The sequence below is a fragment of the Nematolebias whitei genome, chromosome 12 (genome assembly GCF_014905685.2).
Source record: "Nematolebias whitei isolate Nwh7 chromosome 12, NemWhi1, whole genome shotgun sequence".
NCBI lineage: Eukaryota > Metazoa > Chordata > Actinopteri > Cyprinodontiformes > Rivulidae > Nematolebias > Nematolebias whitei.
This window is the reverse complement of record NC_056509.1, coordinates 3,363,538-3,377,657: the sequence shown is the minus strand read 5'-3', so window position 1 is coordinate 3,377,657 and position 14,120 is coordinate 3,363,538. Positions and strand designations below refer to the sequence as shown.

General features: G+C 40.0%; 1 protein-coding gene across 5 annotated transcripts in view; it reads left to right on the top strand.

The window, feature by feature from the left end:
• enah (ENAH actin regulator) overlaps positions 1–14,120 on the top strand; it is a 280,348-nt gene that overhangs the window by 188,223 nt on the left and 78,005 nt on the right. For all 5 annotated transcript variants that reach the window (XM_037685697.1, XM_037685699.1, XM_037685696.1 and 2 more), the window contains one exon: positions 10,588–10,660. In XM_037685697.1, the coding sequence (XP_037541625.1) occupies positions 10,588–10,660 (73 nt within the window). The remainder of the gene's footprint in view (positions 1–10,587; positions 10,661–14,120) is intronic.

Below are 14,120 nucleotides of genomic sequence, written 5' to 3'. Positions count from 1 at the left end.
TACCGGTTCACTTTCGAATCCGGTTCAAAATACTCCTGTATGTCTACAAATCACTGAACAGTCCCCCCCCCCCCCTTCTCTCTGATCTTCTACAACCGTATGTCCCACCAAGTTCCCTGAGGTCAGAGGACCAGTTGCTCCTCACAGTTCCAGGAACTCGTCTTAAGTGCAGAGGGGACAGGGCCTTCTCTGTAGCAGGACCAAGACTTTGGAACGAGTTACCTCTGCTTGTCAGACAGGCCCCCTCCCTCTCAGTTTTCAAGTCTCGTTTAAAACCCACTACTATTCGGTAGCTTTCAACACCAGATGATCTGTGTTTTGAACCTGTATGCTCCACATTGGTTTGTCATCATTATATGTATCGTTTTTATATCTATATTCTGATTTACTTCATTTTGTATTTTGCTTTGTGTATTACCTGTTGTTCTGTCTGTACAGCACTTTGTTTGGCCTTGTCGCTGTTTTAAGTGCTCTATAAATAAAATGGTATTGTATGGTATGGTATGGATCAGAGGGTTTTCCATCATTCTTTGTTGCAGACCTTCTCGAGATCAGTTTGGCTGAATGGAAATCCAATCAAATATCGTATGTTCTATAAGTATCCTGATGCATTCTCAATAATCCAGGTAGAAAAATCTAACAAAATTAAGTCAGGTCCTCTGGACGGATTCTTCTTGTAGAAACGTTTCGTTTTTCATCGAAAGACTTCTTCAGTCTGAGGTGCTGTATTCAGCTCAGTCTAAAGCCCCCCAGTATACTGTCGCATACATCCATACGCAGAGGTACGCACGTATGTACGCAGAGGTATGTGCGTACCCTCCAGGGCATGTCTGTGCAAAGCTCAAATTTTTACGACCGCATACGTGTACGCGGTGTCGCACAATAAACTGCCCAGCGAGGGACTGATTTGTATGTGACACCAATGTATTAAATTCCCCTTCTTCATCCCTGATCTGGCCTTTTCTTTTGTTTTTTTGTCAAGACGCAGTGATCTCTTCCTCCTCCGTTGATGCCATGACTGAAATGGTGAGAAATTAAGGAATTTGTCTCGAGCGAATTAAACTCAGGTCCAGCATGGCTGCGGGAGGGTCTGGAGATTTCCTGGTGGGCTAGTCTGATGTGTGGGCTGCAGAGCCAGCGCTCTGTTTTTTATTTTTATTTTTTAGATCTTTTTATTAACAACATATAAACACAAAACACTGTTGCGGCGGAGGCTGCCAGCGCTCGCTTTTTTTTCTCTTTTTTCCGACCTGTCAATCAATCCAGTAGGCGTGTCAGCAAATGACCAATCGGCAACCTCAATTTGTCCCGAAGGTAAACGCCCCTTGTCTGTGAAGCTGCTTGCAGATGCTCAGGGTGTACGCTGGAGTATCATGTCTGAACCCTCTGCGTACCGTACACGCGTACGTACGCGTGAACGGACATACGCGGCAGTATACTGGAGGCTTTATAAATAGCACCTTCTCAGAGTGGATCAACCAGCTTGCAGCTGACAACCAAAACCAGCTGCTTACATGATCAAGAAGGACCAACAGCTTAACAATGTATCATTAGCACACTGATGGCTGTTTACTATTCACAGGGGGTTGAGTGATACTAGCAATAACAGCATTGTAAGAGGGGGACAGTTGAACACGTAGGCCTCCACCCCTGTTTAATGATGGACGATTTCTTTTCACAAAGATGGCCTCCTTTATCCATCCATCCATTATCTTTACCCGTTTATTCCATTTTGGGTCACGGGGGTCACTGGTGCCCATGTCCAGCAATCACTGTGCGAGGGGCGGGGTACACCCTGGACGGGTCGCAAGTCCATCACAGGGCCACATAGACACAAACGAGACAAACAACCATTCACTCTCTCACTCACACCTAGGGACAATTTAGAGTTACCAATCAGCCTAACATGCATGTTTTTGGTCTGTGGTCGGAAACCGGAGTACCCGGAGAAAACCCACGCATGCACGGAGAGAACATGCAAACTCCACCCAGAAAGGCCCCTGGACCGGGGTTTGAACCAAGGACCTGCTCGCTGAGAGGCAGCAGCTGTACCAGTTGCGCCACCGTGCTGCCCTGGCCTCCTTTACTCCTCTCTCAAACCATCGTTCCTCTCTATACAGGATGTGAACATCTTCATCCTTGAAAGAGTGACCTCTGGCCTGGAGATGAGTGTAGACCACAGAGTCTTGGCCTGATGATGTTGATCTTCTGTGCTGGGCCATCCTTTTGGCCAGTGGCTGTTTAGTTTCCCCAATGTAAGACTGTACTTAAATGGACTGTACTTATATAGCACCTTTCTATCTTATTTCAAGATACTCAAAGCACTTTACACTACAATCTATGCCTCATTGACCCATTCATAGAGCACTCTACTAGATCTCTACAAAGTTAATTGAACAAATCATTCTAAATAGACTAATCAGTGCTTTAGATCACATTCATACACTGATGGGACACACATCAGAGGCTATGAGGGGTTCAGTGTCTTGCCCAGGGACACTTCAGCATGTGACTGCTGGTGGATTCGAATCCCCAACTCTTGCATTGGAAGACGACTGCTCTAACCACTCAGCCACAGCCGCCCCAGACTGATCACAGCCCTCCTGACACTGAACAACATACACAACATTACTCTGTTTGTGCCGGGGGACTGGATCTTTGAGATGAACCAGTCTTTAATGTATTTTGGGGTTTAAAAGCCACTGGGACGTTGTGTTTAGAAAATAAATGTCTCAGTTTCTCTGATACTCCCTCAACATACAGAATGACCACTGGTCTGGGTCTGGGTTCCTCCTTTTCACCTGATGGCTGACTGGAGTCCTGTTTGGGTTTCTTCTCTGCTTTCAGGAAGGCCCAGTTAGGATATCCACATTGCTCTAGAGCCTGTCTTGTGTGGGATTTCTCCTTCTGCCTGGCTCCTGAGTTAGTGGGGACGCTGTCTGCTCTGTGGTACAGAGTCCTGATGACTCCTAACTTGTGCTACAGAAGGTGATGGGAGTCAAACTGCAAATACTGGTTTGTGTGGGTGGGTTTTTGGTACACCACAGTTTGCAAATGTCCTCTATCAGAAACTGGAGGACATTTGCAAACTTCTAACTTTTTTAATTTTTTATTACTAAGTTATTTTCTCATTTGCACACATGTAGTGATTTGCAGATGGTATGGTATGGTATAAAGTTTATTCATTTAAAAAAAAGTACAAAACAATTCCATAACAATATAAAAAAGATACAAGAGATTTAAAATGAAAGGCAGCAGAAAGAAGAAAAAATCTTATTATATCTGCCCCTTTTTTCAAACAATTATTTCAATCATAATAATTTTCAAGTAACAGAACAAAATGAATAACTCTTTCTAATTTTTCTAATTCTAATACAAAACACACACTAAGCTACTTCATATATTTTTTTTTAACAATTCAGCTTTGATCTTTTTCTTAAATGTACACATTGACTTGGCATTTTTAACATCACTCTCTAGACCATTCCACAATCCAACTCCTTGGATTGAGGTAGACCTTCCCTTCAGACTAGTTCTGAATTTTGGTTTGACAAATATCTCTATCCCCTTAAGATTATAACAACTTTGTCTTTTAACAACATTTCTTTGGATATTTAATGGTAATGTGTTATTTTGAGCCCTATACATAACTGATAAAATACTATAATCTACCAAATCATGGAACTTCAATAACTTCAGTTGATAAAATAATGTGCTTGATGGGTGACAGTAATGCTTTCTGGTGATAATTCTTACAGCTCTTTTCTGTAAAATAAAAATAGGTTTTGTAAATGTTTTACATGCTTTCCCCCAAACATCAATGCAATAGATTAAATGTGGAACAATGATTGTGTTATACAACATGTACAGAGCTTTATCATTTAATAATTCCCTGACTTTGTATAAAACTGCAATAGATTTAGATATTTTTGTTCTTACAGAATTGATGTGATTTTTCCATGTTAGCTGTTCATCAATGATTACACCCAAAAATTTCATCTCATTAACTCTACAAATCTCAACACCCTCAATTTTAAATGGATCATCAACAGTTCTCTTTTTGTTACTAAATATCATGTATTTAGTTTTATCTAAATTTAATGATAACTTATTTAGTTTAAACCAAGTTTGTATTTTATCAAATTCTGTCTTCATCAGTTCCAACATCCGTTTTACATCTTTACCCAAACAAAAAAATGTGGTGTCATCTGCAAAAAGGACACATTTGAGGAGTCCTGATACATTCACTAAGTCATTCACATATAAAATAAATAACTTTGGTCCAAGTACAGAGCCTTGAGGAACTCCACAAGTGATATTGCACAAGTCAGATCTTACACCATTTATTTGTACAAACTGTTTCCTATCTTTTAAATAGCTAGATACCCAGTGTAATGCTGGTCCTCTTATACCATATTTATTTAATTTTTCAAGGAGAATAGTGTGGTCAATAGTATCGAATGCTTTTTTTAAATCAACAAAAATACTAACACAATACTGTTTTTGATCGACAGCAGTAGTTATTTGTTCTATTAATTCCATGAGAGCCATTCATGTAGAGTTTTTTGCTCTAAACCCATACTGACTGCTACTTAGAATGTTTTGTTTAGTAATAAATTTATCTAATCTGGTCACAAATAGTTTTTCTAGAATTTTTGAGCACTGTGGTAATAAGGATATTGGTCTATAATTATTGAACACACATTTATCACCATTTTTAAAGAGAGGAACTACCTTTGCTACTTTCATATTGTCTGGAAATATTCCTTTTGAAAATGATAAATTACAAATAAATGTAAACGGCTCGATAACATAACTCATTATGTCCTTTACAAACATCATATCCATGTCCACCCAGTCTTTTGATCTCTTATCTGTAAGATTTTTTACTACATTCATTATTTCTTCTTTGTCAGTTCCTTTAAGAAAAATACTGTTGTCACAACTTATAACTGAATGGTTCACATTATTGTCTACTTTTGGTATTTTAGCTGCAAGGCTTGATCCAACGTTCACAAAGTGATGATTAAATCCATTTACAATTTCATTTTCATCATGGATTTCATCGTCATCCTTCAAAAAATATTGTGAAATACCTGTTTTTGCTTTATGACTTTTCAGAACACTATTTATTACTCGCCATGTAGCTTTCATATCACCATTACTTTTATTTAATAAATCACTATAATATTCCTTCTTGTGTTTCCTTATAATCGCTACTAATTTATATTTATACTTCTTATATTTATCTTCAGCCTCTTGTGTTCTCAATTTCAAGAAACGTAAACAAATAATTCTTTTTTTTTACAAGCATTTCTCAACCCTTTCGTCATGACTCACATCAAAACAACCATCAACATCAACGAGGACCCTCATCAGTATGCATACCGTGAGAACCGATCAACAGAGGATGCAATCTCCTCTGTGGTCCACACTGCTCTCAACCACCTGGAGCAGAAAGACTCTTACGTCCGTATGCTCTTTGTGGACTTCACATCCGCCTTCAACACCATGATCCCCCAAACCCTGATGGACAAACTATCCACACTAGGACTAAGCCCCTCCATCTGCAACTGGGTACTAGACTTTTTAACAAACAGACCACAGTTAGTGAGGATCCACAACCTCTCCTCCTCCACCATAACCCTCAGCACTGGCTCTCCTCAGGGATGTGTGTTGAGCCCCCTTCTGTTTACTCTGCTCACATATGATTGTGCAGCTACCCATCCAGGCTGTCACATTGTAAAGTTTGCAGATGATACAGCGGTGGTGGGATGCATCACAAACAATGATGAGTCCAGCTACAGGCAGGAGGTGGAACACCTGGGGAGCTGGTGCAAAGAGAATAACCTTCACATCAATGTGAAGAAGACAAAGGAGATGATTGTGGACTTCAGAAGGAACAAAAACATCTACACCCCCCTGAACATAAGAGGATCTGCGGTGGAAGTGGTCTCCAGCTACAAGTACTTGGGTGTGCACCTGAACAACAACCTCAGCTGGAGCAACAACACCACCAGCCTGATCAAGAAAGCTCATCAGAGACTCTACTTCCTCAGACGGCTGAGGCGAGCTGGTCTGGAAGCTCAGTCCTCACCTCCTTCTACAGGTGTGCAGTGGAGAGCATCCTGTGCTCCAGCATCAACGTGTGGCATGGAGGCTGCACAGCTGCAGAAAGAAAAGCTTTGCAGAGAGTGGTGAAGGCTGCACAGAAGATGTTGGAGTCAGTCTCCCCACCATCACAGACATCTACACCTCCAGATGCAGGAAGAGGGCCACCTGCATCATGAAGGACCACACTCACCCAGTACACACACTTTTTGCCCCACTCCCCTCAGGAAGGAGGTTGAGGAGCATTAAGTGTAGAACCACTAGACTGAGGAACAGCTTCTACCCTGAGGCTGTTAGACTCATGAATCTCTAACTAGAATAATCACTGTGAAAAACCATATCATGTTGCTGCTGATCTGTTTCATGTTGCTGCTGATCTGTTTCATGTTGCTGCTGATCTGTTTCATGTTGCTGCTGATCTGTTTCATTGTTGATGTGTTCATGCGTGCACATCTGCTCACAGACTCATGTTCATGTTTGTGCTGATGTTCAATGTTTTATGTTATGAGTGCTTAGTGTATATTTAGTTGATGTTTTTCTTAGTTCATATCTTAGATGTTATTACTGTTTTTCTTATACATTTTATTGTTGGATGTAACTGGGACCCTGTGTACATAATTTCGCTCCACCACATGTACCACATGTGGTGCGAATGACAATAAAGAATCTCTGACTCTGACTCTGATCCATGGTTGGTCAACAACATTTCTCTTTGTATAATTATTTTGCACACAATTATTTTCATACAGAGCTCCTAAAATATTCATAAACTCATCATATGATCTGTTCACATCATCAACATACACGTCTTTCCAGCTTTGTTTATGTAAATCATCTTTTAATTTGTCCATTGCTTTTTTTGATGTGTTTATTGTTTTTTTCTTAATTGTAATTTCTTTTGTAATGCTTTGATCATTTTCATAAATCATGAAAACTGGTAAATGATCACTCAAATCACTCGTTAAAATACCTCCCATCACATCCCCATTTGTTACATTTGTGAAAATATTATCGATTATTGTAGCACTATGAGTTGTAATTCTTGTTGGTTTTGATATTAACGGATAAAGATTTAAACTATACAATGAATTTGTAAATGTACTGATGTTATTTGAATCTGTTTTATTTCCCAGGTCAATATTAAAGTCTCCACACAAAAAAATGTTTTATTAAAACTCTTGTCCAATAGTTGTACGATTTTATCAGTGAATATTTTTACATTTGATCCTGGAGATCGATATACACAACTTATCAATATGCTTTTATCATTCTTGTTTATTATTTCTATTGTTGTTATTTCCATGATATTATCAACAACTGTTGACATTTCATCAATTAATTTACATTTTATTTCATTTTTAACAAATAGAGCCACTCCACCACCTCTTTTGTTGCTTCTGTTCACATGATATAATTCATACCTTCCATGTGAACATTGTTTGTGTTTTCATCGTTGAGCCATGTCTCTGACAGTGCTATTATTGTAAAGGTTCTGTTTAGCTGTTTTAAATAATCTGTTATTTTGGATATATTTGCATTTAAACTTCTACTATTAAAGTGAATAATAGAGAGACCTCCATTTGTTATATTGATTCATTAAACTGTTCTTCATTGTAATATTCACAGTCTTTTATTTCAGGGAAAAAATTTGTATCAATCGCATCTTCAACATTGTATATTTTAAACTCTAAGTCTTCATATGTTGCCATGTTTAATGTATTTGTTTGTTTTATATTTTGTTAATTTCTTGTTTGTGAAGTTATGTCAATGATTTATCATCTGTCATCTCCTGAGCTCATTTTAGTTTTTCCAGATCTTTCAGGTCTTTTATTATTTTAGCCTGAGATCCTTCCTGTAGTTTGATCCAGATGTTTCCATTTCTTGTCCAAGTTGATGCTATTTTTTTCTGTTTTTTCAACCACCTTGCTTCTCGTGCAATATTTCCATTTTTTTTAGTTAGATGTTCGTTTATGTAAACATTTGTTCCCTTCAGTTTTTTTGTTTGCATTATTACCTTGTTTCTTGATTTCCTGCTAATGAACTTGATGACTATGGATGGTTTGGCTTTATCTGATTTGTTGGGCAGTGTGTGACAGATTGAAATGTCCTCATGTTCGATGTCAATGTCTTTGTTTTGTAAAAAATTCACTACTTGCTCCTCCAGAGTCTGTAGTTCTTCCTGTGGTGCATCTTCTGCTGTGTTAGTACCAGCAACAACTCTTGCATAAGTTCAGTTCCTAACTTCCAGTCCAGTGATCACCAAGTTGTCTAGTCTTGTGTATTGTTCCATGTCGTCAACTTTCTGTTCCAGTTCAGCTATTTTTCTGTCTTTATTAGTCATCAGTTCTTTCAATTGTCTCACTTCTTCAGACAGTCCTGTCAGTAAATCACATTTAGCTGATACTTTAGTCACATCAGCACTCAATTTAGTCAGTTCCGCACTCAATTTAGTCAGTTCAGCACTCATAAAGTTCAAAGATTTTTTAACTTCCTCCATATCTTCTGAATTATTTTCCGACATTTGTCTCTTATCTCTGTGTTTGCTCGGCATTACTCACGATACTTCTGGATTATTGGTCTCAACTCTCAGAAGCACAGGATCCAGCCATGAGGTTCACAAGCTTATATTGTTAGCCAAGGCCTAGCGGCAACAACCTCCAGGTCCCACGCCGTCTCACGATTCACTCGTTCCAGCAGTTCGCAGCCCCGACAGATTTGTGGGTGAGGGGGTGCTACTCATGATCTCCTTCTGAAAAACTGTATGGAGTAATGGTGTGTAAATAAACCAAAAGAGGTTAATGCTGATGTACATAGAACAGCAGGAGGTAGCATATAGTGTGGCAGTCCAACATGTTCACAGGATGGAAGAACTCAGATTAAATAGTCCACAGATCCTTGGATCCTTCGTGCATCACAATCTCTCTGTGTAACTTCAAATACTAATGCCTACAGATGGGCAGGAAACAGTATTATATAATCATGATAGGATTGTTGTCCAACTACTGAGCTTTTCTTTTTTCACTTGTGCTGAGCAAAAGTCCAGAAGCCAATTTAGTTTATTAGAAAAAATGTCTCCCTTATTAGTTGCCTTCACTAAACTTCAAGATATTGGATATTTGATCATCATTCAACACTTGCTCTTCTCAAGGGCGAATGTCTTCTCCTCTCTCTCTCCACTTTGCTTTTGCTCTGTCTGTCTGTGAAACTGCTTTAGAGCCTCTCTTCTACAAATCATCCAAATCATAACTATGGACTTGGATTTGATCAGTTGGTCCCTCAACACAATTGATAACATTTCTTTGAAGAGAAGACAAGCTTTAGATGAGCCGATGTGCCCTGTTGGCACGCACGCTGCTGGATATCTCATCGACTTTGAAGACGATGACGTGTCTATCTCTGCTGTCATCTGTGGATTTTAAGGACACTTTTATAATTGGATTTATGATAACTGGTTCCTGCTTTTCGGATTCAGCTGGTTCCTGGTCTGTTAACAAACAAGGAAGTCGTTGACAGCAAATCTGGACCTGGTCAGGCTGCCTGCCTTATATGATGGCTTGGTTCGTGCCTCGAGCACCCAGATTCTTGGCAGAATGGATCAGATCTCGGGGATTATTCTTAGGCATATTCCATTGGTATGGTCATTTAATTTGGACGTTTCTGAACCAAGGACTGACACAGATTCAAGGTAGATGTCATTAAAGTTCTGCCTGAGCCAAAAACAATTGTGTTTATCTGAATTCGGCTCCCTGACTGGTCTTGACAGGCCATCTTATCTCATCTCACCTGGAAAGTTTTGTAAACCTGATGCTCTGCCCCTCCCTCCTACTGAGGAATTTCCATGGACTTTTCAGAGGAGCCCAGCTGAATAAACATTCTGTCATCATTTCAGAACTCTGGATTTGTTTCTGGTCGTCCTCGGCACCCCAGAGTGTGCACGGATCTCTCCAGAGGGAACTATTTGAACTGAGTGATTTTATCTGAACTCTGCAGTGCCTCTGTGTGTTGTTCCGGATATGCCCACCGCCCTTGCGTCGTCCCTCCCCCCCCGGTAATGTCGGCGCCATTATGTGCTAGTGTGCAAGATTTTTTTTCATTATCACACTGTTGACCTTTGAACAGAGGTTAAAAGCGTGTTAGGAATTTTTTTGTCTCCAAACCCTATGTGTTATTTTTCACCACTTTTATTGTCCAAACAGGTCTCACTTGTAAATGAGTCTTGGAGGCTCAATGTGACTTATCTGTTTAAATAAATGTTGAATGAATGAATAATAAACTGCTGATATTTTCACAAATATTGTTTCCATGGCAACCAGCAGTTTCTTCCATTTCCTTTCTGAACTACTGCGAGTTTTTTCCTCAGCAATCTGCAGGCAAAGCTTGAATCAACTTTTTATTTTGTCATGTTGACTCTGATGGGACTTTTTACCTTTGTAATGCCATTTCTAACTGGAATCATTTTGTGTTTCTTCCCCACAGGCTCCACGCTGCCCCGACAGGGCCAACAGGTTCAGAATGGCCCTGTGCAGGAGGAGGTGGACCTGCAGAGAAGGTAAAAAGCATGGCCTACTGAACATGGACAAACTAGTTTAAATAATTCCAAAAAAAATGCATGCATAAATATTCACCCTCCTTTCCTGTGGTGACATAATCATTATTTTTAGAAGCCATTTAATTAGTTAACCAGATAGACGTGTAAGCAATCCAAGAGTCAAATGATCTCAGCTGCTCTCACAGTCTCAAAATCAACACCCAGAGTTGTAGGGTCCACCACCAAGCAAGAGACATCATGAAGAATAAAGAACTTTCCACAACAAAACAGACAACGTTGTGGAGAAATACATATCAGGGTTGAGTTATTAAAACAATATATCCCAGAAACAAGAAGACAATAACTCTAAACACTGCTGAAGCAACACTCCTCTGGTTTAAGGAGAACCAGGTAATGGGCCTAGAATAGTCCAGTCAGAGTGTTGACCTCAGTCCACCTGAGAATCTGGTTTGATTTAAAGATTGCTGGACATGAGCAGCACCAGCCAGCCTGAAGGAGCTGCAGCAGTTTGGACGTGAATGATGAACAAAATGTTCAGGTTAGATGGATCAAGATCATGGAGACAAGAAACAGCTTGATGCTGAAACTGCTGAAAAAGGTGGTCACACATATATTGATTGGCAGATTTTTCTCCTATTTAACTTCACAACTTCAATTTATTTATTTATTTATTTACATTTTGTGAAGTTCCTGTACTTGTGACATACTTAGTTGCAACAAATGTAAAAGGGTTGTCAGCCCTCCCCATACCTCACAGTCCCTTTAATGATGAGGGGCTGTATTGGAGGAATGTTCTTTCAGAAGTTCAACATGATTTCTTTGGTCTTGTCTGTATTGAGGATGAGGTCGTTCTTCTCTCCATAGCTTGTTGTCTACCAGAGTCCTGTACCCTGGCTCGTTCCCCTCCAGGATGAGCCCCATTATAGTGATGTCAGCATATTTAATAACAATGGTGTTATGCTGGGTGGAGCCACAGTCATAAGTGTACAGACTAAAGTGTTTAGGGCTGAGGCAACAGCCCTGAGGGGCTCCTGTGCTGACTGTAAATTTCAGACACTGGTCCTCCCATTCTCACCACCTGTGGTCTATCTGTCAGGAAGTCCAGGATCCAGTTACAGGTGGGAGTTGGGATACCGAGGTCTGTTAGCTTTTCTATCAGTTTGCCCGTGTGGATGGTATTGAAAGCCCAACTGTAGTCCAGGAAGAGCATTCTGGCATATGTTCTTCTGCTTTCCAGGTGTTGCAGAGCGTGGTGTAGGGCTTTTGCTACCTCATCATTCACTGATCGATTAGGGCGATAGGCAAACTGGATGGGGTCGATAGTATCCAGGATCCAGTTGATTTGCTTAAGAACCAGTTTTTCTAGACACTTCATAGAGACAGATGTTAGTGCCCCTGACCTGTAGTTAAGGGTGGCTGTCTGAACTTTTCGGAACTGATTTGATGATTCTGGATTTGAAAATACAAGGGACTACTGCCTGGGATAATGACAGGTTGAAGAAAACATCTACTATTATGAAATTTATGCTCGGAGGCTGTATAGTCAGTCAATGTAAACTCAAAGGTTATTAAAACTGGTGCAACAGAACAGGACAGTGAGGATGTATTACGTGCTACTTTCTATGCCACATGTCAGAACCAGATGAAGAGAATGAGGAGGTCTCTGGACATTTTGGATAAAGCCAACTGACACTTCTAAATTATTCAAATTCAAATTAAAGTTCAAAAATACTTTATTAATCCCAGAGGGAAATAAAATAAATAAATATTAAAGGGTATGTTTCAGCAGCACGGTGGCACAACTGGTAGAGCTGCTGCCTCTCAGCGAGCAGGTCCCTGGTTCAAACCCCGGTCCAGGGGCCTTTCTGGGTGGAGTTTGCATGTTCTCTCCGTGCATGCGTGGGTTTTCTCCGGGTGCTCCGGTTTCCTCCCACAGACCAAAAACATGCATGTTAGGCTGATTGGTAACTCTAAATTGTCCCTAGGTGTGAGTGAGAGAGTGAATGGTTGTTTGTCTCGTTTGTCTCTATGTGGCCCTGTGATGGACTTGTGACCTGTCCAGGGTGTACCCCGCCCCTCGCACAGTGACTGCTGGACATGGGCACCAGCGACCCCCGTGACCCAAAATGGAATAAACGGGTAAAGATAATGGATGGATGGATGGATGGATGGGTATGTTTCAGCTAACACTTTCAACATCTGCATGAACATTGAAATCCCCCACTATTATGACTTGGTCAGTATTCAATAAAAGTTCAGATAAAAAGTCTGAGAATTCAGGCAAAACCAGAATAAGTTAATACTCTCACAAATAACAGCATTTATATATTAAGGTTAAATACAATCCACTGGTAACATGATGAATAATTTCCAAATTCAACATGTAATTATGTCATTCTTTAGATATGTAGCCTTTGTTTGCGTGCGCATGCACGCACACACGGTCAGGCATTTTTCTGCAATGAGTCAGTGCTTTTATTTCATTTTAAGGTGGACTTGGATCCATCTACATTTTATGAGGTCTGGAGGTCTGAAAATCTGCCAACTTCATTTTATGTTTTATTTTTGCTTTTTCATTTCTACCGTTCTGTTTCCCTCCAGCTCCATTTGTGCCCCCCCCCCCCCCCACACACACACACACACATATATACACTATTTGGGTCCTCCCCTTTCTAAGCTCCTCTTTTGCTCCATATTTAGCATCAACAAACAGAGAGGCAGACAGCAGATCAGTTACTGAGGTCATCTGTTGATACAAGGGCCATTTTCAGCCGGATGAGAAAATGAATGAAGGATGTGTAAATCAGAGTGACTAGAACAGAAGACAGGAGCTGATGGGGGAGTAGGAGGACAATATGTTGTGGAGGAATGAATTGGCAGCACACCCCAGTATCAAACTTGTTAGAAATCGTTTTGAAGGGTTTAGCAGTTTAAATTTGACTGACATGATTTTGCTTATTAGCTTGTTCTGCAAGTTTTACTAATGACCAGATTTTCTAGACTAAGACAGCTGGATTGTATCTGTTCAATTCAAGTTCAAGGTTCAAGGCTCTTTTGTCATTCGCATCACATACATGAGGTGGAACAAAATTGTGTACTCAAGGTCCCAATTATATCCAAAAATAGCAACAAAAAAAAGTACAGTATATAAAGTATTAAAAAAACAGTAGACATGGATCTAAGCAATACAATAATGTAAAACAATACAGAGTATTAAACAGCAGCCTGAACAAGAGTCTGTGGTGAGCAGATAGGTATGAATACAGGAGCTTAAAGGCAAGAAATCAGCAGCATGGATAATCAGCAGCACAGGTAAAGTGACATATTATTAAGTAATTATTATTTATAATATATTATTGACATATTAAATAAATTAAAGTGGCATTGCAGTGATTATTCTGGTCTGGGAAGCCCAGTCCTCACCTCCTTCTACAGGTGTGCAGTGGAGAGCATCCTGTGC